The sequence below is a fragment of the Pecten maximus genome, chromosome 15, assembly GCF_902652985.1.
Source record: "Pecten maximus chromosome 15, xPecMax1.1, whole genome shotgun sequence".
Lineage (NCBI taxonomy): Eukaryota > Metazoa > Mollusca > Bivalvia > Pectinida > Pectinidae > Pecten > Pecten maximus.
In genome coordinates, this window is record NC_047029.1 from 36,505,403 (window position 1) to 36,531,975 (window position 26,573).

At 41.2% G+C, this 26,573-nt stretch overlaps 1 protein-coding gene across 1 annotated transcript in view; it reads left to right on the forward strand.

Moving 5' to 3' along the window:
- Positions 1-19,069: 19,069 nt before the first annotated feature.
- The window catches only part of LOC117343416 (transformation/transcription domain-associated protein-like), a gene marked incomplete at its 5' end in the record, with an annotated part of 50,593 nt that continues 43,089 nt past the window's right edge, over positions 19,070-26,573 (forward strand). The window contains 5 exons of the mRNA XM_033905758.1: positions 19,070-19,515; positions 20,544-20,805; positions 21,176-21,253; positions 24,073-24,285; positions 24,942-25,031. Of these exons, the coding sequence (XP_033761649.1) occupies positions 19,070-19,515; positions 20,544-20,805; positions 21,176-21,253; positions 24,073-24,285; positions 24,942-25,031 (1,089 nt within the window). The remainder of the gene's footprint in view (positions 19,516-20,543; positions 20,806-21,175; positions 21,254-24,072; positions 24,286-24,941; positions 25,032-26,573) is intronic.

Sequence of the window (26,573 nt, forward strand, 5' to 3'; positions counted from 1 at the left end):
GGTCAAATCAGGACTCATCACACAGGGTCCTGGAGCACATAATAAATGATCAATATTATTATTTTACATCACAAAACATAGATTGACATCTCTGCTATGAATCCACATTAAATTCATCAACAGAAATCAAGTTCAAAGAGGCATTTGATTGGTTTTCCTGAAATACATACATTTTTGAGCGGACTTCATTCGTGGGGGCCTGAACCCGGAAGTACTTAATTGTGGTCTTAGTCCTATTATAGGACACTATTTTTGTCAAAAACTTAAAATAATTATTTTCATAAACTTTGAGCTATTTGAAATCATGCTGTGAAAACAGAATTACTCTATGACACATAAAACAGGAATTACAGAGATCTAAAAACACCCTATTGACACTGAAAATCAAGACACAATTCTACATACAGCTACTATGTATATTTCTGATATCATGTGATAGATAAAATGAAACAGTTTTTTTCAATAATTGAGATATTTCAATTCTGTAAACTGGTTTAGAAACTTTGATATTCCCTGCATATAACTATATATAGTTTGCTCCCAATTTCAAATTTTAACTTTAATTTTTAAAGAATTTAAAATTTTGCTTTAAAATATTCTAATTTTGTTATCAGACTGATATCATAACTGTTTCAAAGCATTAATCAGGTCTCATAAGGACATGAAATAATCTAAATGCAACAATAAAGACTTGCAGTGACCAACCACAGTGAGTTATCACCAATAGACACACTGGCCAGCACTTGTTTACAATTACTGTTATGCTGTCCAGCCATAGGCAGAGAAGAGGGGTGGAGGGAAGTGAAGCATAAGCTGGTTCAACTGAGCTCAGAAGAACTATACAGCAAAGTATAAACCTAAAATGAAAAAGAGAACTCTATCGCTACTAGTAGAACAGCACAAAGATCATGCGAGAGGTCCAAGTCTGCTCGGAAGTCTAACTACAGGAGTGGACAGCTAGATCCAGCAAATGCAGGGGAGACAATCAGCTTCAGGATCATCTATGTCGAGAAGCCAAAACAAACTGTTTAAGATACAGTGGGAAACCTGAAAATAAGACATTGAATTCAAAATTCAAAAACAAATGTGTAACAACAACAAAAAAGTTACATATACAAATATATATGACTACCTAAAGAGGGAGCCTCCCCGTGGCGGTGGTCGGGAATGTTGTGTCTCTGGATACAATAGCCAATACCCTCAAATCAATTAAAAATATTAAAATAAATATGTTTTAAATTTTCAAATCTAACAATCAGTCCCTATAGAATACATGACCATGTCAAATATTTAAATAAAAAACAATACAAAAATAATTAAAAAATTCTAAAAAAATAACATAAAAAATCATTTTAAAATCTAATTTGAAGTTAAATTCATGTTAAATTTGAAAAATAGCTTTACTAACTAATCACAAATATAACTGTCAACAAGCATGTCAAATTTTAAGAGAATCGGCCAAAAAATGTGGATTTGTCAAATAAAAACATGTATTTCAGGGCCTATCATATAAGGACTAAGACCACAATTAGCTTCGCTATATGTTTCATTGTAAGTTGTAACATTAAAATTCATAATAAATTCCCAACATCTCATATGCAACTTTCCATCTCACCTGGCAAAGACCAACATCTGAGAAGCAAAATATAAAAGTTTCAACCCAGCATGTTGGGCATTTTCTGGAGATAGCTGTCAAAATGTGTCACCAACGTGGATTATATACATCCGGGTCAGGGGTAGAGGTCAAATCAGGACTCATCACACAGGGTCCTGGAGCACATAATAAATGATCAATATTATTATTTTACATCACAAAACATAGATTGACATCTCTGCTATGAATCCACATTAAATTCATCAACAGAAATCAAGTTCAAAGAGGCATTTGATTGGTTTTCCTGAAATACATACATTTTTGAGCGGACTTCATTCGTGGGGGCCTGAACCCGGAAGTACTTAATTGTGGTCTTAGTCCTATTATAGGACACTATTTTTGTCAAAAACTTAAAATAATTATTTTCATAAACTTTGAGCTATTTGAAATCATGCTGTGAAAACAGAATTACTCTATGACACATAAAACAGGAATTACAGAGATCTAAAAACACCCTATTGACACTGAAAATCAAGACACAATTCTACATACAGCTACTATGTATATTTCTGATATCATGCGATAGATAAAATGAAACAGTTTTTTCAATAATTGAGATATTTCAATTCTGTAAACTGGTTTAGAAACTTTGATATTCCCTGCATATAACTATATATAGTTTGCTCCCAATTTCAAATTTTAACTTTAATTTTTAAAGAATTTAAAATTTTGCTTTAAAATATTTTAATTTTGTTATCAGACTGATATCATAACTGTTTCAAAGCATTAATCAGGTCTCATAAGGACATGAAATAATCTAAATGCAACAATAAAGACTTGCAGTGACCAACCACAGTGAGTTATCACCAATAGACACACTAGCCAGCACTTGTTTACAATTACTGTTATGCTGTCCAGCCATAGGCAGAGAAGAGGGGTGGAGGGAAGTGAAGCATAAGCTGGTTCAACTGAGCTCAGAAGAACTATACAGCAAAGTATAAACCTAAAATGAAAAAGAGAACTCTATCGCTACTAGTAGAACAGCACAAAGATCATGCGAGAGGTCCAAGTCTGCTCGGAAGTCTAACTACAGGAGATGGACAGCTAGATCCAGCAAATGCAGGGGAGACAATCAGCTTCAGGATCATCTATGTTGAGAAGCCAAAACAAACTGTTTAAGATACAGTGGGAAACCTGAAAATAAGACATTGAATTCAAAATTCAAAAACAAATGTGTAACAACAACAAAAAAGTTACATATACAAATATATATGACTACCTAAAGAGGGAGCCTCCCCGTGGCGGTGGTCGGGAATGTTGTGTCTCTGGATACAATAGCCAATACCCTCAAATCAATTAAAAATATTAAAATAAATATGTTTTAAATTTTCAAATCTAACAATCAGTCCCTATAGAATACATGACCATGTCAAATATTTAAATAAAAAACAATACAAAAATAATTAAAAAATTCTAAAAAAATAACATAAAAAATCATTTTAAAATCTAATTTGAAGTTAAATTCATGTTAAATTTGAAAAATAGCTTTACTAACTAATCACAAATATAACTGTCAACAAGCATGTCAAATTTTAAGAGAATCGGCCAAAAAATGTGGATTTGTCAAATAAAAACATGTATTTCAGGGCCTATCATATAAGGACTAAGACCACAATTAGCTTCGCTATATGTTTCATTGTAAGTTGTAACATTAAAATTCATAATAAATTCCCAACATCTCATATGCAACTTTCCATCTCACCTGGCAAAGACCAACATCTGAGAAGCAAAATATAAAAGTTTCAACCCAGCATGTTGGGCATTTTCTGGAGATAGCTGTCAAAATGTGTCACCAACGTGGATTATATACATCCGGGTCAGGGGTAGAGGTCAAATCAGGACTCATCACACAGGGTCCTGGAGCACATAATAAATGATCAATATTATTATTTTACATCACAAAACATAGATTGACATCTCTGCTATGAATCCACATTAAATTCATCAACAGAAATCAAGTTCAAAGAGGCATTTGATTGGTTTTCCTGAAATACATACATTTTTGAGCGGACTTCATTCGTGGGGGCCTGAACCCGGAAGTACTTAATTGTGGTCTTAGTCCTATTATAGGACACTATTTTTGTCAAAAACTTAAAATAATTATTTTCATAAACTTTGAGCTATTTGAAATCATGCTGTGAAAACAGAATTACTCTATGACACATAAAACAGGAATTACAGAGATCTAAAAACACCCTATTGACACTGAAAATCAAGACACAATTCTACATACAGCTACTATGTATATTTCTGATATCATGCGATAGATAAAATGAAACAGTTTTTTCAATAATTGAGATATTTCAATTCTGTAAACTGGTTTAGAAACTTTGATATTCCCTGCATATAACTATATATAGTTTGCTCCCAATTTCAAATTTTAACTTTAATTTTTAAAGAATTTAAAATTTTGCTTTAAAATATTTTAATTTTGTTATCAGACTGATATCATAACTGTTTCAAAGCATTAATCAGGTCTCATAAGGACATGAAATAATCTAAATGCAACAATAAAGACTTGCAGTGACCAACCACAGTGAGTTATCACCAATAGACACACTAGCCAGCACTTGTTTACAATTACTGTTATGCTGTCCAGCCATAGGCAGAGAAGAGGGGTGGAGGGAAGTGAAGCATAAGCTGGTTCAACTGAGCTCAGAAGAACTATACAGCAAAGTATAAACCTAAAATGAAAAAGAGAACTCTATCGCTACTAGTAGAACAGCACAAAGGTCATGCGAGAGGTCCAAGTCTGCTTGGAAGTCTAACTACAGGAGAGGACAGCTAGATCCAGCAAATGCAGGGGAGACAATCAGCTTCAGGATCATCTATGTTGAGAAGCCAAAACAAACTGTTTAAGATACAGTGGGAAACCTGAAAATAAGACATTGAATTCAAAATTCAAAAACAAATGTGTAACAACAACAAAAAAGTTACATATACAAATATATATGACTACCTAAAGAGGGAGCCTCCCCGTGGCGGTGGTCGGGAATGTTGTGTCTCTGGATACAATAGCCAATACCCTCAAATCAATTAAAAATATTAAAATAAATATGTTTTAAATTTTCAAATCTAACAATCAGTCCCTATAGAATACATGACCATGTCAAATATTTAAATAAAAAACAATACAAAAATAATTAAAAAATTCTAAAAAAATAACATAAAAAATCATTTTAAAATCTAATTTGAAGTTAAATTCATGTTAAATTTGAAAAATAGCTTTACTAACTAATCACAAATATAACTGTCAACAAGCATGTCAAATTTTAAGAGAATCGGCCAAAAAATGTGGATTTGTCAAATAAAAACATGTATTTCAGGGCCTATCATATAGGACTAATTATATGACCACAATTAGCTTCGCTATATGTTTTATTGTAAGTTGTAACATTAAAATTCATAATAAATTCCCAACATCTCATATGCAACTTTCCATCTCACCTGGCAAAGACCAACATCTGAGAAGCAAAATATAAAAGTTTCAACCCAGCATGTTGGGCATTTTCTGGAGATAGCTGTCAAAATGTGTCACCAACGTGGATTATATACATCCGGGTCAGGGGTAGAGGTCAAATCAGGACTCATCACACAGGGTCCTGGAGCACATAATAAATGATCAATATTATTATTTCACATCACAAAATATAGATTGACATCTCTGCTATAAATCCACATTAAATTCATCAACAGAAATCAAGTTCAAAGAGGCATTTGATTGGTTTTCCTGAAATACATACATTTTTGAGGGGACTTCATTCGTGGGGGCCTGAACCCGGAAGTACTTAATTGTGGTCTTAGTCCTATAAACGGTACGGTAGGGCTATACATTCCGCGTATACTTCCGGTTGTGTATTAGTCGCTATCACCGGTGCTGTCTAGGTTTACAGGGGTGTTTACTTTGGAGACGACCGGATCTTGGTGAGTTGCCGGAAGAGGTTCCGACCTTACTACGCATATGCCATAGATTTGTCCAATCAGAATGGGTATGCGATGCAGGGATGCAGGCTGCATGTAGGACCAGGGGGCTGGGGTATAAAAGGGGCTGCACAGTGATAATCGGGGACTTGCATGGGCAGATAACCGGCCAACCTACCAGGAGGGGATACCCTCTCCACAAACCAGGCTTCGACAACGTTGCCACAAGGTGCTGAACAGCAGTGCCACACATGTGCTGACAACAGCACACCTACGTTAGGGGACGATAGGGTGTAGGTCACGTTAAGGGCTAGCCGGGGGATACTGGTAGGGCGTTGTTGGCTGGGTATATTAGTGCTCTACATTGTAGATTAGGCTCATTTGTTACCACGTGGGAGGCTACTGGGGCAATGATTTCTAACCATTTACTATCTGTCTACTCTACATATGTACATACTTAGCCTATATCTTTTAATATGTTTACTTAAATAAATCTTAGTTAACGTTATACAAAGTGTTGATTGTGTAGTGAAAACGGACTCAAGCGCGCCGGTGACACGGGTCAGCGTGCGCGAGCGGCTCACGTGCGCACTGAAAAAGAAGAGACTAGAAATTAGACAACGCAATCTACACCACGAGGTAAATTCGTAAACAGAAAAGCTTATCTAGCAAGACATCCCGGTAAAACGGTGCATACGTCGCTAGAACCCCCCTACCCACGGTTAACCCCGGTATAGGAAGTAGGGAACTGACCACCTGTAACAAGGTAAACGGTAAGCTGTCCTCGTGAACCACGCGTTGACACTTCAATGGCGACGAGGTAAAACTCGACTGACGGGGCCACTCTCCATCTCGGAAGTTCTGTCAGCAGGCGTGCAGGATTAGAAACCCTGTCATACGCTAAGTTTAATTGTTGTGATTTTAGTATTGGATTTGTATATCTTTTAAGAACTTTGGGGATAGTTTTTATAACCCTATCACTATTTTTTGTTTGTTTCTTCAGCGAACTTTGTCGATATTTTTTTTTTTTTTTTTAGGGGTAGCTGCGTGCGCCACGTATGTGACGTTATATCCCCTGCAGCATTGTCTTCCGGTTTTTCGGCAGATATGTAAACAAACATCCCCACGTGTTTCTAAATTGATACTTAGGTTTGATTCGTTGGTTTAATATATCAACCTGATTTTGTGAGCAGCTCTCATCGGAAGACACTGTGTGTTACATTGTTTGTGTGTTCATTTATTAATTTTGTGGCCGGTTGCTGGCTAGAATTTTGATACATCATTTCAATACACAGGTGTCAACTGTGTGTTACATTGTTTGTGTGTTCATTTATTAATTTTGTAGCCGGTTGCTGGCTAGAATTTTGATACATTATTTTAATACACAGGTGTCAACTGTGTGTTACATTGTTGACCGGTCTCGGTTTACAATTTATGTACCAAGATAATATCTTACCAAGATTTAATATTGTTTTCCGGTTTTCGGAGATATTTAATGTTGACCCAATTACATGTCCAGGTTCTTGGATATGTGTTATGTTGATGCTGTTATAATTATTTGGGGATTTAATTCATTTCTACTTGCCTCACGTCTGCATCTCCAATAATATTAAGATTCCCCGCTGCATTTACGTTTCCTTCAGTACCTTACCTTATTTGCCCTGGTACAGCAAATATGGCTCTTAAGATCAATTGGTGTAAGGAACGTGAATTACTTTCATTGCCGGATGTTGGAAAGAAAGTAGCTGCCAATATCATGGACTACCGGTATACATACGGTAATATTACCAGCCATAATATTGGGGATATACCTAGAATCCGTCTCACGGACAGGTTAATGGAAGCGATTGATTTGGCCCCCAATCCACATTTGTCCAATGACCAGGATTCAGGTCAACCATCAAGTAATGTAGGGAGGGATCCGTGCAAGACTGTTGAGCAGCAGCCTGCAGACCAAGCGGCATGTACTCAGGAAGCTATTAAGGAAGTGCTTCGGCTGATAGAGGAACGACAAGGTGCCCTCTTACCTGAGTCATTCCGAGCGCAGGGAGCTAGTGCTCAACCGGATTACAGGGAGTCAGAGGAGGAATGTGTTACTCCACGCCGGTCAATGAGGAAAACTGAGCCCAAACATAGGTACGGTACACGGTCCCGAGGTCGCCTTAGTGAGGATTCAGATGAGGACTATGCCCACACCCGGCGAAGGCGTGGCAGGCAATCCCGACCCCCAAGTAAACACCGTAAATACTTTCGCGATGAGGAAAGTGACGACGATTTGTCATTTACTGCCCCATTACGAAGCAGCAAGGGGAGACCACCCATCCTGCCCAAACATCTGGAGTTTGATGGTCGGTCAAACTGGTCCCTTTTTAAGCAAAAATTTACACGGTATGCTGATGCGGCGGGCTGGACGATTGAGGAACGGAGAGATGCCTTATGCTGGGGGTTGACAGGGAAGGCTGGTGATTTCTACCACCTGTTGACGGAGATGAATTCCTCAATGTCCTATCGCAAACTGATTGCTGAGTTCGACAAGCGCTTCCAGGCCTCAGAGCTTCAGGAAACTTTGCAAGCCAAGTTTCAAATGGCTAACCAGGACCTGGATGAGACACTGCACGATTGGGCAGACCGGGTACTCGGTCTAGCTGTCAAGGCTTACAAGGACTTACCAGAATCCTGGATTAGGAAGCATGCCATAATGCGGTTTTGTCTGGGCTGTAAGGAGAGGGAAGCCGGAAAGCATGCCTGCATGCAAAAACACAAAACCCTTGAAGATGCTATTGAAGAGATCGAGTGGTATAGGTGTATCCATCATCCACAAGATTCTAAAAAGAAGTCCCGCTCGGAAGCACTACCAATATATAGGACGCAGCATTATGAAGACTCGTCAGCGTCATCGGATGAGGAAATAGAGGTACGGGAGGTGCGCCGGTTTGCGGGTGCACCACGTAAGGAAAAGAGGACTCCCTCACAGACAAAAACGCCTCCGATCTCTTCCATCTTGAAGAAATCAAGCAATTCTCCTACGCTGGAGCAGAGGGTAGCTTCTTTGGAGGGAGGTGTTTCATCCTTGCAGTCTCAACTATCCCAGCTCACCCTCAGGATGGATGCACAAAACAAGGACATTGGAAGCAAGTTTGACATGCTTCTCACGGAATTCAAATCCCGGGGACGGAGTCGTAGCCCATCACCTAAGCATAGCAATTGCTTCAAGTGCAATCAACCTGGGCATTATATGCGAGACTGTCCAGAGGCTAAGAAGGAGGTTACCTTTAAAGAGGAGGGATCTTTAAACATTGTGGGGTTGGAGAAGAAGGACGATTCCTCAACCCAATAAAGCACCAAAGTCCTTCCAGCACTGTCCCAACTCAACAGCCAGATACAACAGTCTCTTGGGCTCAGGAGAATCTACCCATACAAGGGGTGCAGTCCATGGAGTCAGCTGTCTCATCGGATAAAGAGGACAACGGCAGAGATGAAGATTTGGATGTCATGAGAATAAACAAGGTTAAGTCCAATTCCCTGTACCATACCACAGTGCGGGTAGGAAATGTGACGGTGGATGCTATTGTGGATACAGCAGCAGAGTCAACCATCCTTTCAGACAGGATTTATCAAATGATGGACCCCAAGCCTCCAACACTGTGCAAAATGAAATTCCTCACGGCAGCGCGGGATATGTCTATGACAGGACTTAAGATAGGACCGGTAAAACTCCAGATTGGGGCTTCTGTGTATAATGAGGTCATTCACGTTGCTCCTATTGAGGATGATATGCTCCTAGGGTTTGACTTTCTAATTCGTCAAGGAGCTCATATTGACATGGAGAATCATTTGTTAAAGGTTGGTTCCACCACTACCTCTCTCAGGGTTGGTAACAGCGAGGGTTTACCCAGAGTGAGTAGGGTCTCTGTAGCAAAGAGACGAATGATACCCCCACGTTCAGTGGCACGGATAAAATGCCAGCTGGATAAGGTCCTCCCAGATTATGTTGTGGAGGCAGAGGAAAATCCCCGATGGGTTATTCCCAGGTCAGTGCACCGGAGCTCGGATAGCCCAACAATCTGTGTGGTTAACTTCTCGGATAAATTTACTGTGCTCAAGAAGGGTAAAGTAGTCGGAATGGCTACAGGAGTAGATATTCTCCCGGAATATGACGCGGAGAAACCCACTCTGGACATTAGTGAGGTGGAGGACCCTAAAGGCCATGATGACAAAGCAATTCCGGAGCATGTGAAGGATATGTTGACCCGGTCGCGGGAAAACTTATCTGAGGAGCAATGTCAGAAATTGACATCGGTAATCTGCGAGTTCCAGGATGTGTTCGCTTCCCACATGTTCGACATAGGGACCTTTAAGGAAATTGAACATCGAATCGATACCCAGGGAGCACCGTCGGTGAAACAGCGGATGAGGAGGACCCCTATCCACTTTGTGAAAGAGGAGGAGGAGGAGTTAAACAAGATGCTGCAGGCAGGGGTTATCCAACCATCTGTCTCTGAATGGGCGTCAGCTCCAGTCTTAGTCCGGAAACGTGATGGGTCGGTTCGGTATTGCATCGACTACAGAGCTCTAAATAATTTGACGTTGAAAGATGTATACCCTTTGCCTCTAGTTGAAGACTGTGTGGATACACTATCCGGAAATCGGTGGTTCTCCAAGCTCGATGCAGTATGGGGCTATTGGCAAGTGAAAATTGCAGAGGAAGACCGAAAGAAAACTGCCTTTATTACCAAATATGGACTGTTTGAATTTGTGAAGATGCCATTCGGTCTATGTAACTCACCAGCAACTTTCTCTAGAGTCATCAACTTAGTGCTGTGTGGCCTTAATTGGAAGACTGCCCTGGCCTTTCTAGATGACATAGTGATTCTAGGCAAAGATTTCGGAGATCATCTTAAGAATTTGGTAGAGGCTTTGAGCAGGTTCCGGTATTACGGAATAAAACTCAAACCCAAGAAGTGTGTCTTCTGTCAGAGAAAGGTGGAATTTCTTGGCCGGATTGTTGGGGAGGACACCTTAGCCATGTCTGAGAGCGACATAGAGGCCATTAAGAACTGGCCAGTACCCTCTACTACCAAGGAAGTAGAGAGATTTCTGGGTTTGGCGAATTACCACCGGTTGTTTATACAGAGTTTCGCAGCGGTTGCTATTCCCTTGTATAACATAACGGGAAAGAAGCCTTTCAGATGGGAGAGGGAACAACAGCAGGCATTCGAGACGCTAAAGGCTAAGCTAATGCAACCACCAGTACTAGCCTTGCCCAACCAGAATGATGATTTCGTATTGGATACCGATGCATCGGACGAGGCTATAGGAGGGGAACTTCTGCAAATAGTAGATGGGGAGGAAAGAGTGATAGCATATGCCAGCTTTGCTTTAACCCCGGAACAGAAGCGGTACTGTACTACACGGAAAGAGCTGCTGGCCATTGTCCGGTTAACACGGCAATTTCGACATTACCTCTTAGGCAGACCTTTTAAGGTAAGAACCGATCATAATAGTCTTACTTGGCTGTTACGGTTTAAGCAGCCTCAGGGTCAGTTGGCACGATGGATAGAGGAGTTGAGCCAGTACAACATGGTTCTGGAACACAGAAAAGGTAGTTTGCACACAAATGCAGATGCATTGTCCAGGATGTCTGCAGAGGTCAGCCATTACATCCATGGGTCCCGGCTTGAGGATCTGCCTTGTGGTGGTTGCCTTTATTGCCAACGAGCTCATGATCGATGGGGCGAATTTATAGAAAATGTGGATGATGTGGTCCCCATTGCAGCAAAGGGTCCGGTAAATCAAGGCCAGGAAAAGATTTCCCCGTCAAAGACCTGGGACCCTGGTGGAACAGAAGATAAAACTCCCATATACATTGAGGTGTGCTCACGGTTGTGTCAGGTGCACACACTGACCGAAGAGGGGGAGGTGGTGTCCTTTGTGCAATCCGCGGAGGATAGAGAGATGTGCTGGGGTTTTTCCCGAGAGGAAATCAGACGGGAACAAAGCACGGATCCTGATTTGACGCTGGTGCTGAATTGGATCCTAAAACAGGCGACACCGGCTAACGAAGAGCTATTTCTTTCGAGCCCTGCGTCCAAGTTTTATTGGATAAACAAGGAACGATTGAGAGTGAGGGAAGACATCTTATTTTTGAAAGAAAAGGATTGCGGGATCCAGAAGCTTGTAGTGCCAAAAGGTCTGCGGGGTACTGTGCTGCATCTTCACCATGATCTGCCATCTGCCGGGCACCAAGGTATCACACGGACACGAGAAAGAGTGAAGGAGAAGTTCGCCTGGTATGGTCTTAGTCAGGATGTTGAGAGGTTTGTTACTACCTGTGAGGTCTGTAATAGGAGTAAGAAGCCAAATCGACATGGCCGATATCCTCTAGTGAGACACCATGCGGGAGCTCCGATGGAAAGGGTTCATATCGACTTCCTGGGGCCGTTACCAAGAACAGAAAATGGGAACGAGAACATTTTGATGATGGTGGACCAGTTTACGAAATGGGTGGAAATTATTCCTACGTCCTCTCAGACAGCTGAAGTCACAGCCAAAGCGGCGGTAAACTCTTTCTTCTCGAGGTTTGGGATGCCATTCCAGTTGTTTTCTGACCAAGGACGAAATTTCGAAAGTGATCTTTTTACTGCCATATGCGATATTCTGCGCATCCATAAGGCCCGAACCACTCCATATCGACCATCCTCCAACGGACAAGTCGAACGTTACAATCGGACTCTGATGGACGCAGTCAGGTGTTTCGTTGGTAACCGACAAAAAGACTGGGACGTCTTACTTCCTCAGCTTGCGGGAGCAATGAGATCGACAGTAAACCGGAGCACGGGGCAGACACCAAATATGATGATGTTGGGCAGGGAGGTTAATCTCCCAGCAGATCTTATGTTCGAGTCCTGTAATACTCCCCTTCAACAGGGGGTTGCACCCTATATTCATCGATTAGTAGGCGCTTTGCAGGAAGCTCATCATATAGCTAGACAGAAATTGAAGGAGACACAGCGCCGGATGAAGAGGAACTATGACCTCAGGGTATTGAAGCGGTCTTATCAGAAAGGAGATATTGTCTACATCCTGGATAGTGGGGCAACTAAAGGCAGATGCAAGAAGTTGTGCCCTCCCTGGAAAGGGCCCGGTATAATTGTGGAAAAGATCACACCATACTTGTTTCGGGTTCAGCTTAACAACAAGGTCTTGGTCTTAAACCACGATAAGCTCAAGCCTTGCAGGGACCGCCAAATGCCTGCATGGATAAACAATTTCACATCCAATCTTCTGGTGGGTAACGAGGCAGAGGGTGAAGTTGATACGGAGGCAGATGATGAGGCTTATTGTATTTGTAGAAAGCCATGGAATGGTCAATTTATGATACAGTGCGACTACTGCGGGGAATGGTACCATGGGTCATGCATCAATATAGCCCCTTCCGATGCCCTGGATATTGACCGGTTCAAGTGTTCTTCTTGTAAGAACAATGTGGTCACTCAAGCATAGTTTCTCTCTTTCTGTTCTTCACAGGTGAAGGCATGGCGTACGGAGGCAGATGGACTGAGGTGATGTCTAAACACCTCAAGACAGTAGAGGATGCCACCCGAAAAGGTGACACCCTGGACCCTCGAGATGTCATGAGCCACCTGTATAGGACCAACATCTCCGATCGTAGGATGAAGGAAGCGGTAATGGGGCAGGTCAAGATCGCCATCAAGAAAGGCAGGCGGGGTTGGCTAAGGCGCATGGCAGAGGAGGCTCGCAGCGCTGGATTGTTTACAGACGAATGGATTGAAGGTAACATCTTCAAATTACAGGGTCGCCATCATCGTCGTGACAATCGCCGAGAATCCATCGCGGAGCAGGCGGTGTTCGAGCCTGTGAGGGACTATCGGCTTCAACAGGACCCGACACTCCCAAAATATGTTGAAGAGGTTAGCGCTCAAGATGGCCCGACTAGGTTGGATCAGCGCTCCTACAGAGATGCCTTAATGGACTGCCCTAGAGAAGAGAAGAGATCGTCTCCGGAAAAGTATTCGTCGGACGTGTCCAATCATTCGGGAGGGGAATACCAGGAGGAGTTGGCCGGCGAATCTTCAAGGGAGGACCTTTATGTTGACAATCAGTCAACCGGTGAGGGTCAGGATTCCCAGTTACGGGGAGGAAGCTCGGAAGGCAAGGATTCCCGGTTCTCGGGAAACACAGACACGCAACGTGTCGTTGTATTAATGCCTGCAGAGAGGGACATGCCGGATCAGGGCAAGTCGCAGAGGGGTAGCCCCCGTTATCAGCGACAGTCTAGCTCACGGCTGAGGGGCTCGGATTCGAGCAGGGGGAGGAGTATGGCACGTTTCTCACAAAAACGGAGACCCTCCCCGAGGAGTTATCAACGGAACAAAGGAACCTATTCTACAAGAGAGGCAAGGTCTCCGACCCCACGTATACAGAGTACGAGGGGAGCCGGACCAAAGGTTCATTCAGTCCGGGTACGGACAGATCATCAGCAAAGTTCGGGGGTTGGACAAGTACCAGTACGAACTAGGGAAATATGGAATTCGTCTTATTCCCGTAAGAAGGAGTCTTCCAAGCCGGAAGAACAGCCCACTCCAACAAGGCACCGGAAACGGAAAGCTAAGTTGCAAGGTCAGGAGGGTCAGCCACCTGAGAAGAAGTCTCACAGAGGTCATCGGAAGGGGGAGATTTGCAAGATAGGCGGTTGTGGCAAGGAAACTTGGTATCCCAAGCGTCATCTAGTCGAGGCTCACCTCCCCAATGTCTTAGAAGAGCGTCATCCGTTGACAGTGGACCTACACCGGACCCGGTATTCGTGTCTGGCCATGTTTGCTGTATGCACTGTGGGGCCAACAGCAGGGCTGCAAGACCTCTGTGATTGGATCAACCGATACAGGTTCATTGAGCCAGGTTGGAAGATCACCGATAGACAGAGGGAGTTGATGGTAGGACTGTGTGAGGAGCAAGGCTGGGAAGTTCCACAGGATTTCAGCTTGTCCCCAATAAACTCTCCCGCTGCACTCCTGCATTGGAGGTGCCTGAAAGCTATTGCCAATCAGATAGCTAGGGGGACGATGAACGAGCTGAGGGAAAGGTTCACCTTTACCTCTGAACAGGTTCTTGTGGAGCCGGAAGCTGAGGTCCAGGATACGGCTGGTGTCGACGTGAAGGATCCGATAGAGGCCATGGAGATGTCATCAGGACTTCGGGTATCCACCGGTAGATCGGCAGAGGACCCGGGGTTAGAGCATCAGAATCCTGCTGGGGATTCGTTGGAGGACATATCAGTACCAGAGTCCAAGCGAATGGAGGAGTCCAAACCGACGATGAGCGCTTCGATAGCCATTTCCATCTGGATAGGATACGAAGGTACCTGAAGCTTCACCATGATGCGTCAGTGCATGATGTACTAGCAGCGGTGCCAACAACACCAGGGGAGTACCAGCTAGAAGTCTCGGGAGGTGTCGCGGTATACTGCGACCCCGAAACCTACCCATCAGTCGACGAAATATCTCGATTAGTGGAGGAAGGCTTTAAGGCGGTGATTGGAGTCCATCCTAAGCACTGCATTTCCAAGGTTGACAAACAACGCCTGGTGGACTTGCTGGTGGTACCTGGAGTGGCTGGACTCGGTGAGGTCGGTCTCGATCACACCTGTCGGCCTGATACTTGGTATCCTCAGGAGCAGCTACTCAAGGATCTCCTGTCCTATCTGTGTCCAGGCATGGTACTGGTGCTGCACATCAGGGGAATGAAGAGGGATGCTGCAGGAGTGGAGGCCTTCATGCGCTGCCTGGATATCCTGCAATTGCAGGGAGTATCATCACGCCAGAAGATTCAACTCCACTGTTTCTCCGGTACAGCGAGAGTAGTGGAAAGTTGGTTGGAAGTCTATCCAAACACCTACTTTAGTGTGTCGGGCCTGGTGTTTCACTTCAATGATGCCCAGAGAAAGGCTATCAAGTCAATTCCCCTAGATCGGCTCCTTTTAGAGACAGATGCCCCTTACTTTCCGGTAAGTGCGGAAAGTTCGTGCAGTGCCCCCCACTTAATTGATATTACAGCCAGGAAAGTGGCAGAGATACGGGGAGGCATTACCGTCAGAGAGGTCCTTGGAGCCACAGAGGAGAACGCCCGGACCTTCTTCTGTTAAGCTTGAGTGTGGACCGGTAGCAGGGCCCCCATCTTGATTAGGCCATGCCGGTGTGAGGGTTAGTGCCCGTTCGGAGATGGCTATGGACTTTCCCAAAAAGAAAACGGGGGGGGAATGTAGTGAAAACGGACTCAAGCGCGCCGGTGACACGGGTCAGCGTGCGCGAGCGGCTCACGTGCGCACTGAAAAAGAAGAGACTAGAAATTAGACAACGCAATCTACACCACGAGGTAAATTCGTAAACAGAAAAGCTTATCTAGCAAGACATCCCGGTAAAACGGTGCATACGTCGCTAGAACCCCCCTACCCACGGTTAACCCCGGTATAGGAAGTAGGGAACTGACCACCTGTAACAAGGTAAACGGTAAGCTGTCCTCGTGAACCACGCGTTGACACTTCAATTGGTTTGTGACTTGTAAACTCCTCCACATCCGAGGGACTTGGGTTAGGATTGAAGCTAACTGTAACAGCAGGGGTAGTTCACCGGACATGTCCGCTGGCTACTCCTATACGTATATGAGGTCTTATTCCACCTGATTACATTGGTGGATATTGCGACCTCATATCCCCTCAGCGTGTTTTTCTTGTAGCTGCCAGCGCCCTGATTCTGGGGCGCGACGAAAAAGTGTCATAAACCATCTAAAACGATAATTCATGTTAACAAATATGTGTACGCTTACTTGTTGATGAAGTATCAATCCATTTATGCACAAACTGTTGATGGAAACCTCTTAAATATAATTATATCCACAATAATTCACTTGCAACCTACTGTGTTCAAATACTGGGTCACTAAAACAACTTTGCCGTTCCGGTTATTATAAAATACGGAATACAAATAAAACGGAAAGCGTAACGTAATATTTTCACAGCGTTTCGTTTGTTTCGTCTATTTCATTTCCAAATTTGGATAAACCGGAAATAACCTCGAGAGGTCACAATCAAAACAAGTATGGCGGTATATACAAATGGGACCTTCGCTTAAACGACAAAAGAGGCTAATAATCACTGATCTTGGATATAGATATGGACACACGTTGTGTAACTTTGTGTATTTATGATAGATAAATAGAATAAGGTAGGTCAGATCATATGAAATGTGAGTAAAGATAACTTTTAAACGACTTTAATTAGGTGGGTCACAGCAACAGGTTTTATGTGCGGTGGTGCACGTGATTAGAGGTTACATGACAGCCTGTCAAAAGTTTCCTGTCGTGTAAACTTCTAATATTATTGGAGTAGTCCGCTGGCCAGTGTCGGTAGATTTGGTAATTTAAACACTATACGATCACTTGGTTTTGTCTCGCCGATGCTGGCCCGGAACGGTCGGTCCGGGCGGACCCACCCTAGATCTATTACATAGCTAAATTTAATTGTATGCCTCGAAATACACGTGCAGTTTGTCCCAAGACTATAGATAGACCGATACCTGAGCGTAGAGTAATGTACAGGTAAGGTGATTATAAATAAACACATACCCCGAACATTAGCCAATCAGAAACGTCGACAATACAATCGGAAGGGATTTCCCAAAGGGAATACCCCGTATAAACAATATGGACCGACGATCACAACAACACGCGCTCTGATTTACAGGATGTAAATATGGTACTATATACAACAGGTAAGTGTTCAAAACCCAAATCTTTTACAAAAGTAAGCCAGTCGATATAGTCAAAGATACTCTCTGATCAATTTTATAAGTAGAAATCCTGACCATATCTCCATGTGATACCATTGTTTGCCCCCCCCCCCCCTAGGTATTCCAAGATATCAATAACATTTGGATAATGACCTGGTTTAACGTGAAGTTTTAATGCAGCTCCAGGATCAAATTCAGCATTAGCAACATTTTCACTGCCACCAACGATCATCTCCAACCACAATTTACCTTCATGTACGTTGAACCGAGAGTGGGGTTATTGAATTTCAGCTAAACCCATCTCCCAGGAAATCTAGAGGTTGAGGCAAACGTGTCTTGTAAGTTGTTAATACTACGAAGGGTTATGTAAAACATCTTTCATTTTCAGCGTAGGACTAGGTATAAGATAGCCGATGCCACTGTTCAACAAAGACACCCACAGAGGCTCTAGTGGATGACCTATGCTGAGATGATAGATGCTACAGCAGATGATGATATAGATGATGCACACTTGACAAAAGAAAACTTTTTTTTTCTCTTGGCAGTTTGGTATAAAACAATAACCAATTAGAGTTTCCACTGGTATTGTCAGTCATTTTATTATGACTTAACTGGAGTGTATCGATGACTTTTATACTTTTTCTGTGCTCTAATCTGTAGGCTTAATTTTTTTCCATTTCTTTAGCATGTCTGAAACTGGTTTTCTAGGTAACGTTGATCGTGAAGTTGGTGTAGAAAAAGTGTTGTAGCCACTTTCATTACTGTATTGCGTTTTATCAAGGTAAGTTTACTTATTATACAGACTGGAGATTCTAATGAGTTTTATTAAGGTCAGGTTTACCTACAGTTTATGTCATCCGGGGATCAAATATATTAGACTCTTGGGAGTTGTTCTGTTCAATAGTTTTATTTACATTCAAGACAAAGACCTGTAAGACAAAAACAAACATGTTACTCAAATATTAACTAAGATACACACACTCACCGACTTCGTACCCATACACAAGTATACACTAGATCGAGCACACCCTCACTCCCATTCGCACCAACACTATGCTTACCAGGCTTCCCGATCCCCTCAGCTGGATGATATATATATATATTGCTAAAGTGCTGACCATCAGGGTGTTACAACTGATCCTCACGGATAGCAGTTATAGAATGACCAGTATATACAGGGTAAATTATTTACCAAGAAAGCTCAGTGCGCAGTGAAAGTAAAGAGAGAAAGTCGTGCCGCTCGGCGAGTGTCGTGTCCACGCTCATCTGTCAGATGAAGCGTGCATGTCCGAGGTCAGAGTTAACATCACAATACAATACATGAGTACAACTCATAACAGGTAACAAGTATGGATATAACACCACAATACGATTCACAGGTACAAAAGTACAGGTCACGAGTATATTGCACAGGGACCTGACACATACAACGTACAACAATTACCCTGGGTTACACCTATTATACAGACTGGAGATTCTAACGAGTTTTATCAAGGTTAGGGTTTACCTATTACACAGACTGGAGATTCTAATGAGTTTTATCTTCATTAGTCCTGCCCCACTGGACACTGATCATGATTACATAAAACATCTGTCTGTCTCGCAGAAATAAAAGACGATTTGGCTCCAGTGTTAAGCTTAAAATTTGGTATCAATTTTCGCAGGATCTTCTAGCTCGACAGATTAAACTTTAACTGTATTTCTCCCTCGCTCACTTCATTGTTATTTCTCCCTACAGAACCTACAGCGCATCCTTATCCCGTGTTTCTACCTCGCTCACTTTATATTTATTTCTCCCTACAGATCCTACAGTGCATCCTTATCCCGTGTTTCTACCTCGCTCACTTTGTATTTATTTCTCCCTACAGATCCTACAGTGCATCCTTATCCCGTGTTTCTACCTCGCTCACTTTGTATTTATTTCTCCCTACAGATCCTACAGCACATCCTTATCTCGTGTTTCCATCAGGTGTTTGAGGGTGGTGATGGTGAGAAACTGATTGGCGGGCCCCCAGCTCCAGACCAGGACAACATGGAGAACATCATCAGTGTCTTTATCAACAAAATCATTGCCCCCGACAACCCGTCGCTACTGGTGGAGCAGGCGTCATCTCACATACACGACGCTGCTAATAAGTATGGGATTCTACATGTAACTTAATACAATATAACTACTGGTAGAGCTGGCGTCGTCTCACATACACGACGCTGCTAATAAGTATGGGATTCTACATGTAACTTAATACAATATAACTACTGGTAGAGCTGGCATCATCTCACATACACGACGCTGCTAATAATTATGGGATTCTACATGTAACTTAATACAATATAACTACTGGTGGAGCAGGCGTCATCTCACATACACGACGCTGCTAATAAGTATGGGATTCTACATGTAACTTAATACAATATAACTACTGGTGGAGCTGGCGTCATCTCACATACACGACGCTGCTAATAAGTATGGGATTCTACATGTAACTTAATACAATATTACTACTGGTAGAGCTGGCGTCGTCTCACATACACGACGCTGCTAATAAGTATGGGATTCTACATGTAACTTAATACAATATAACTACTGGTAGAGCAGGCGTCATCTCACATACACGACGCTGCTATTAAGTATGGGATTCTACATGTAACTTAATACAATATAACTACTGGTAGAGCTGGCGTCGTCTCACATACACGACGCTGCTATTAAATATCAGATTTAAAGGTCATTAATTCTTATTTAATTGTTCCAATTTTTTTCTGACTATTTACTTCATTCATTAAGTCTTCGTAGGATATAGGATATCCATGATACACATAAAAAATCAGTCTACATTAGGATGGATTGAGGCTTTATCAATCCTTCAACTCTCCAAGAGATTTGTGTCTGCTGGGGTAAGAGTATACATATAAAATGATAAATGAGGATGTAATAGGTATAGAAAATTGCTTTAAAGAGATTGTTTCCAATATTCATTTAAGGGTTTGTATACCCACACCTCTTTCATTTAGATAGAGTTTTAAGTATTTCTTATGTTTCAAACAAAAATTTAAAGTAGGAGTTACATTATTGACTTTTCTAGTGCTATTAACTTACATTTATACCTGTTTGGTAGACAAGAGTATTTGTTTTATTTTTTTGCTATTTTATCTTATCCTCCCAGGAAACAAGGGAACAAACTCCGCCGACTGATGACCTTCGCCTGGCCTTGTCTGCTGTCCAAGAACTGTGTCGACCCGGCCACAAAGTACCATGGCCACCTTCTACTGTCGCATATCATTGCTAAGTTTGCCATCCACAAGCGAATCGTTCTTCAGGTGTTCCACAGTTTACTAAAGGCTAATGCTGTGGAAGCACGCACTGTTGTGAGACAGGCCCTGGAGATCCTCACACCAGCCATGCTAGGACGTATGGAGGATGGAAATGTATGTATCAGGTGATGATAGGTCGTTTGTAGGTCAGGGTTTGGGCTTTGTCTTAATAGAATCAGGCAGGATATCTGAAATGATTGCCACTGTCCGAGACTAACTGAAAAGGGCCCAATATGTTTGAATTATTTAATTGACAGTGTGTAGAGGTATTGAAAAGCTTTGATGTTTAATTGTATCATTAGATATTGTACTTGTGTTTTTGTTAATATTTTCTTGAATATGGTACCTGTGTTTTAAAATGGAAAATTTAAAAGAAATGATAAAGTTTTACAGTATTGTATGATAGTGGGATGTATGTAGATTTCCTGTAGGTTGTATGGTTTGTAAGGATATTACATATACATGTGGCTGTTGTACTTTACAGGGAATGTTGACTCACTGCACTAAGAAGATCATCGTAGAGGAAGGACACACAGTAGCTCAGCTTGTCCACATACTGTACGTAAACTAACCTTCACTTCTGGAGATTTTCTTTGAGATGTGCATTGATTTCTACCATATTGTCAATGAAAACAAAAAAGTTCATATCGGATGATAAAAAAAGAAAAAAGAAAAAAAATGGTTACTCTAAGCTAAAATAATTTTGTAAACACCTCCCGATATTGATATTTCTCTGCATTGAAGTTAATAGGTATATTAGACACATAATAATTCATCTGTCTATCTGTATGGATGAATTTATTGAGTATACTAGACACATTACAATTCACATTCTGTATGGATGAAGTTATGGGGTATATTAGACACATTGTATTTCATCTATCCATCTGTATGGATGAAGTTAAGGGGTATATTATACACATCATAATTCATCTTATTGTCTGTATGGATTAGACACATAATAATTCATGTGTCTATCTGTATGGTGAAGTTATGGGGTATATTAGACACATTATATTCCATCTGTCTATCTGTATGGATGAAGTTATGGGGTATGTTAGACACATAATAATTCATCTGTCTATCTGTATGGATGAAGTTATGGGGTATGTTAGACACATTATATTCCATCTGTCTATCTGTATGGATGAAGTTATGGGGTATGTTAGACACATTATATTCCATCTGTCTATCTGTATGGATGAAGTTATGGGGTATATTAGACACATTATATTCCATCTGTCCATCTGTATGGATGAAGTTAAGGGATATATTATATGCATTATAATTCATCTGATCGTCTGTATGGATTAGACACATAATAATTCATCTGTCTGTTCATCTATATGGTTGAAGTTAGGTGGTACATTAAATTGTGGGACAACTATGAGACGTCCAATCTTTAATTCTTATATCTAATGTCCACACTATATGTTGTGATATTAAAGTATGGCATGTTTTCTTTCAGACAATTAGTGGTACGTCATTTTAAGTTACTGCTCAAACTGGTATTATACAAGTTAACCTTTGTGACCTCTATAATTACTGTTTAAGGTCTTTGATCAGACATTATGGATGATATTATTTTGGTGTTCTTTTTGGTTTAATATCAGAACTAATGATGAAAATGTCATGAACAGGTGTGTTTTATTCAGTTTACCTCTGTTGACCTTTGGCACCATATTAGTGGTTGACCTTTTATTGGTTCCCCTCTGACCCCTCTGTCAACCTATGACCCCATAACTGTTGACCTGTTGTGTTTTTCTATGACCTCTAACCTGTAGTCATTTTAGCTCGTCTCTTCGAAGAAGAATGAGAGATTATGTTGTCACTCTGGCGTCGGCATTGGTTTTCCAAATGTTAAATTTTTGGTGCAAGTGTTGAAAGGCATAGTAATTTATGGTAATATGGTCCCTTTGGAGGCCAAACTATCCCCTGCCGGAGTTAAACTAAAAGATTTTTTGGAAAAAAAAACATATTTTTGAAAATTTTTGGGCTTAGAAAATGTTTGCGTTAAGTTTTTGGTGCAAGTGTTGAAAGGTATTAATACATCACTTCATAATTGTACTAGGGTGCTGATAATTGGTAATATAGTTCCTCTGGGGTTAAACTATCCCCTGCCAGAGTTAAACTAAACGATTTTTTTGGGAAAAAAAACAGAATTTTCAAATGTTTGGACTTAGAATATTTCTGCGTTCAGTTTTTGGTGCAAGTGTTGAAAGGTTTTAATACATCACTTTATAATTGTACAAGGGTGCTGATATTTGTCAATGGAATCCCTATGGAGTAAGACAATCCCTTCCTGGAGTAAAACTTTTAAAAAAATTTGGATTTTTTCTTTTTAAATCTTTGTTTTTTGTTTTTGTTTTTAAATCTTTGGATTTTGTGTTAAGTTTATATTGTGAGTGTTGAAAGGCATAGTGATACATGGTATTGGGTTCCCTGTGGGGGTTAAACTATCCCTTGCCGGAGTTAAAATTAAAATACTTTTGGGGAAAAATCACATTTAAAAAAAAAAATTGTGCAAATGTTGAATGCTATCTAACACATCACTTTATGATTGTACTAGGGTGCTGATATTTGGTAAAAGAGTCCCTATGGAGTTACACTATCCCTTCTTGGGGTGAAACTGAATATAAAACAATATGAAAACGTCACAATAGACAATTTATACCGGTCTACATTTTTCAAGGGAGACAACTCATTAGGATAATATGTTGTCAAAAAAATTGAAGAAATATGTCCAAAAGCAATTAAATTTGTATTTAATATCTTCATTTAAACTACAACAGCATAGCTTGTCTCCCGAATGTTTGTCAATAAATAATTCATATATATATAAATTGGTATGGTTTTGAAATTGGATGAATTCACAAAACATAATCTGATCAATTAAACAACATAAATATTATTAATGCAATTTGCGAAACCATTCCAATTAATATTTTAATTATTTATTAACAAACATTTGCGAGACGAGCTATGCTGTTCTCCAACCGCTCTTGTTGCTTATGACCCCTGAACCATGATTGGTTTATTAAGGGTTAACCTATAACCCCTGACCTATGATTGAACTATTGTGTGTATACCTGTGACCCCTGAACCATGATTGGTCTATTGTGTGTTAACCTGTGACCCCTGAACCATGATTGGTCTATTGTGTGTTTACCTGTGACCCCTGAACCATGATTGGTCTATTGTGTGTTTACCTGTGACCCCTGAACCATGATTGGTCTATTGAGGGTTAACCTATAACCCCTGACTTTTGATTGATCTATTGTGTGTTTATCTATGACCCCTGACTTGTGATTGATCTATTGAGTGTTTACCTATGACCCCTGACCTATAATTAACCTGTTGTGTGTTTCCTTTTGACCTCAGGCATCTATTGAGCACCGTAAGCTGGCAGTAGACTTGGCTGAGGTAGTCATTAAGTGGGAGATACAGAGGATCAAGGACAACCAGGATCCGTCGTTTGTAGAACCAGCCGGACAGGAACTGAGTCAAGCTCTAACCCAGAACCTCCCAGTTAAACGATCGACATCTGTTGATTCACCTCAGGAGGCCAAGAGATCACGTCACTCCTCAGGAGCGGTGAGTAACCTCAGTACCTCGGAAAAGGGAGATAACTCAGTATCTCAAGTAAAGGGAGATAACCCAGTATCTTGGGTTAAGGGAGACAACTAAGTACCTCTGGTGAGGGGAGCTAGATAACTCAGTACCTCGGGTGAAGGGAGGTTACTCAGTTCCTCATGTGAAGGGAGATAACTCAGTACCTCAGGTAAAGGGAGATAACTCAGGTGAAGGGAGATAACTCAGTACCTCAGGTAAAGGGAGATAACTCAGGTGAAGGGAGATAACTCTAGCCTCTACTAGAGTCATTTTACAAGTATCATATATTACTAGCGAGGTCAAAGGACAAAGAGGTAACACACTCTCCTGTCACAAAGACAGCCACCGTTCAATTCCCAGGTCAGACATGAAATGGGATCACCTGGCCATATGGGATTTCTCTTGGTATTCCAGTCAACTCTCGTAGTAAGACCTCATGCACCCAGGCCAACAAGAATGGTTAATTTGAAGTTGATTCACAGTTGTCTTAAAATAGATAATGTTTACGTAACAGGGGTAACATATACATATTGTGTAACAATTCTAAGAGTGAAAATGTGGACACAGCTTTAATACAATTAAACACACATTTTCTCAGTGCCTAATTCGGATATTTAACTAAGTATTTGGTGTTACAGAGTACACGGAGTCAGTCGGACCTTACTAAGCCCATTGAGAAGAATTACTGTGATGCTGTTGTGAATTTCTTACTGCGAATAGCATGTCAGGTAAAGTCTCCAACAACACCCACTGGTAACTGTAAAAGTCTGAATTTTGGCGAAAAATCTGAGTTTTAAAATACATATCTGAATTTCAGCCGAAAAGTCTTAGTTTTTCAGATATACATTTTATATTCTGATAAGTTGGGGGAAACTCAGATAAGTATTATGAAATTCCGATTTGCATGCTGGAATTCAGATATGTTGGGTAAAATTCAGATGTTTTCTTATTTGTGCCCTCGGGCACCCCTTCTGGCCGGCGAGAGCAGCACGGGGTTTCACACCTCCCGCGGAGCCGGGTGTTCATGGTCCACCGGCACCAGCTTATATTACCTTTACCTGTGCTGTATAAATCATCCGCGTGCGACTCGATCGGTCACCAATATAGACTATCCTACATCGGTCGCTGTAAACTTCAACATTACGGCCGGTAAAGTGTTTTAATTTGTGATTATCTTCGTCTGTTTTTAGTGTAATGACCAGTGTCGTTGTTCCGTGTGTTGCGTGTGTTTGATACTTTTCTACCTCCGATAAGAAAAGATCTGACTGGTGCGGTGATGCAATCGGACCGACGACGTTTTGTACAAGGGCATATCACAATCGACAACCAATATCTCTTATTTCCAATTGGTATCTAAGCTTAATTAAAATGATATTCTCAATAAATCTGTTCACGTGTTGTGATCTGTTGAAACAGTCGGTTCGTAACGTAAGTAGCCGCCCATATGTTCAGTACTGTGCAGTGCGTAATTAATAAAAATCGTGTGTTGATACCGATATTCACACTGTTATAGACCTAATGTTAACTATATATGCGCTGATCAGCATACATTTAACGTAAAAAACGGACCCAAACCCACATTGTATCTTTATTTTTGTGTGTATTTTTCACCCGTTCGATAGCTTGTTGTCACATGACTAGTTATACGTCTGGCCGAACACAGCGCCAGCAGGCGGTCTATTTTAAGACCGATCAAAATGCATACTTACGCAGTGTGTCGCCGTAAGTGTCCTGTTCTCTTTGATATTTTCATAATTGTCTTAGGGAGCAGGTTCGTTATATCATAATTGTTTTTACGTTACTATAACACTATTGCCATTTTCTTGTTTCAGGTGTCCGAGAACTGAAAACATCAAACCAACTTTCTTACCAGTTGCCTTTCCTGTATCTAGCCCTGGCAATTCTGACTATCTTTGTTCAGTTCAAACACGCTCTTAGAATTTGATCATTTTTAAATAAGTTGATATGTGCATCGTGTAAAATTTTGACAAATTTCTTGATATACTGGGACGTATATTCTAAATAAATGGTATACGTAAATATTATACCGACACATATAATGTATCATGCTAATTTTCTGAATAGAACTTGCATGTGTATCGTTTATCGTAATGTTAATACTTTTGTGAAATGTAACAGGACGGGATATATTGTTCATCAGGATAACTTTCTATTAATAATGGGCCGTATTTTACCATATTGGGTCACATTTTGATAATTCATTAAGCAGAACAGGACGAAGCGCACAGCGTACGACTATTAGATTATTT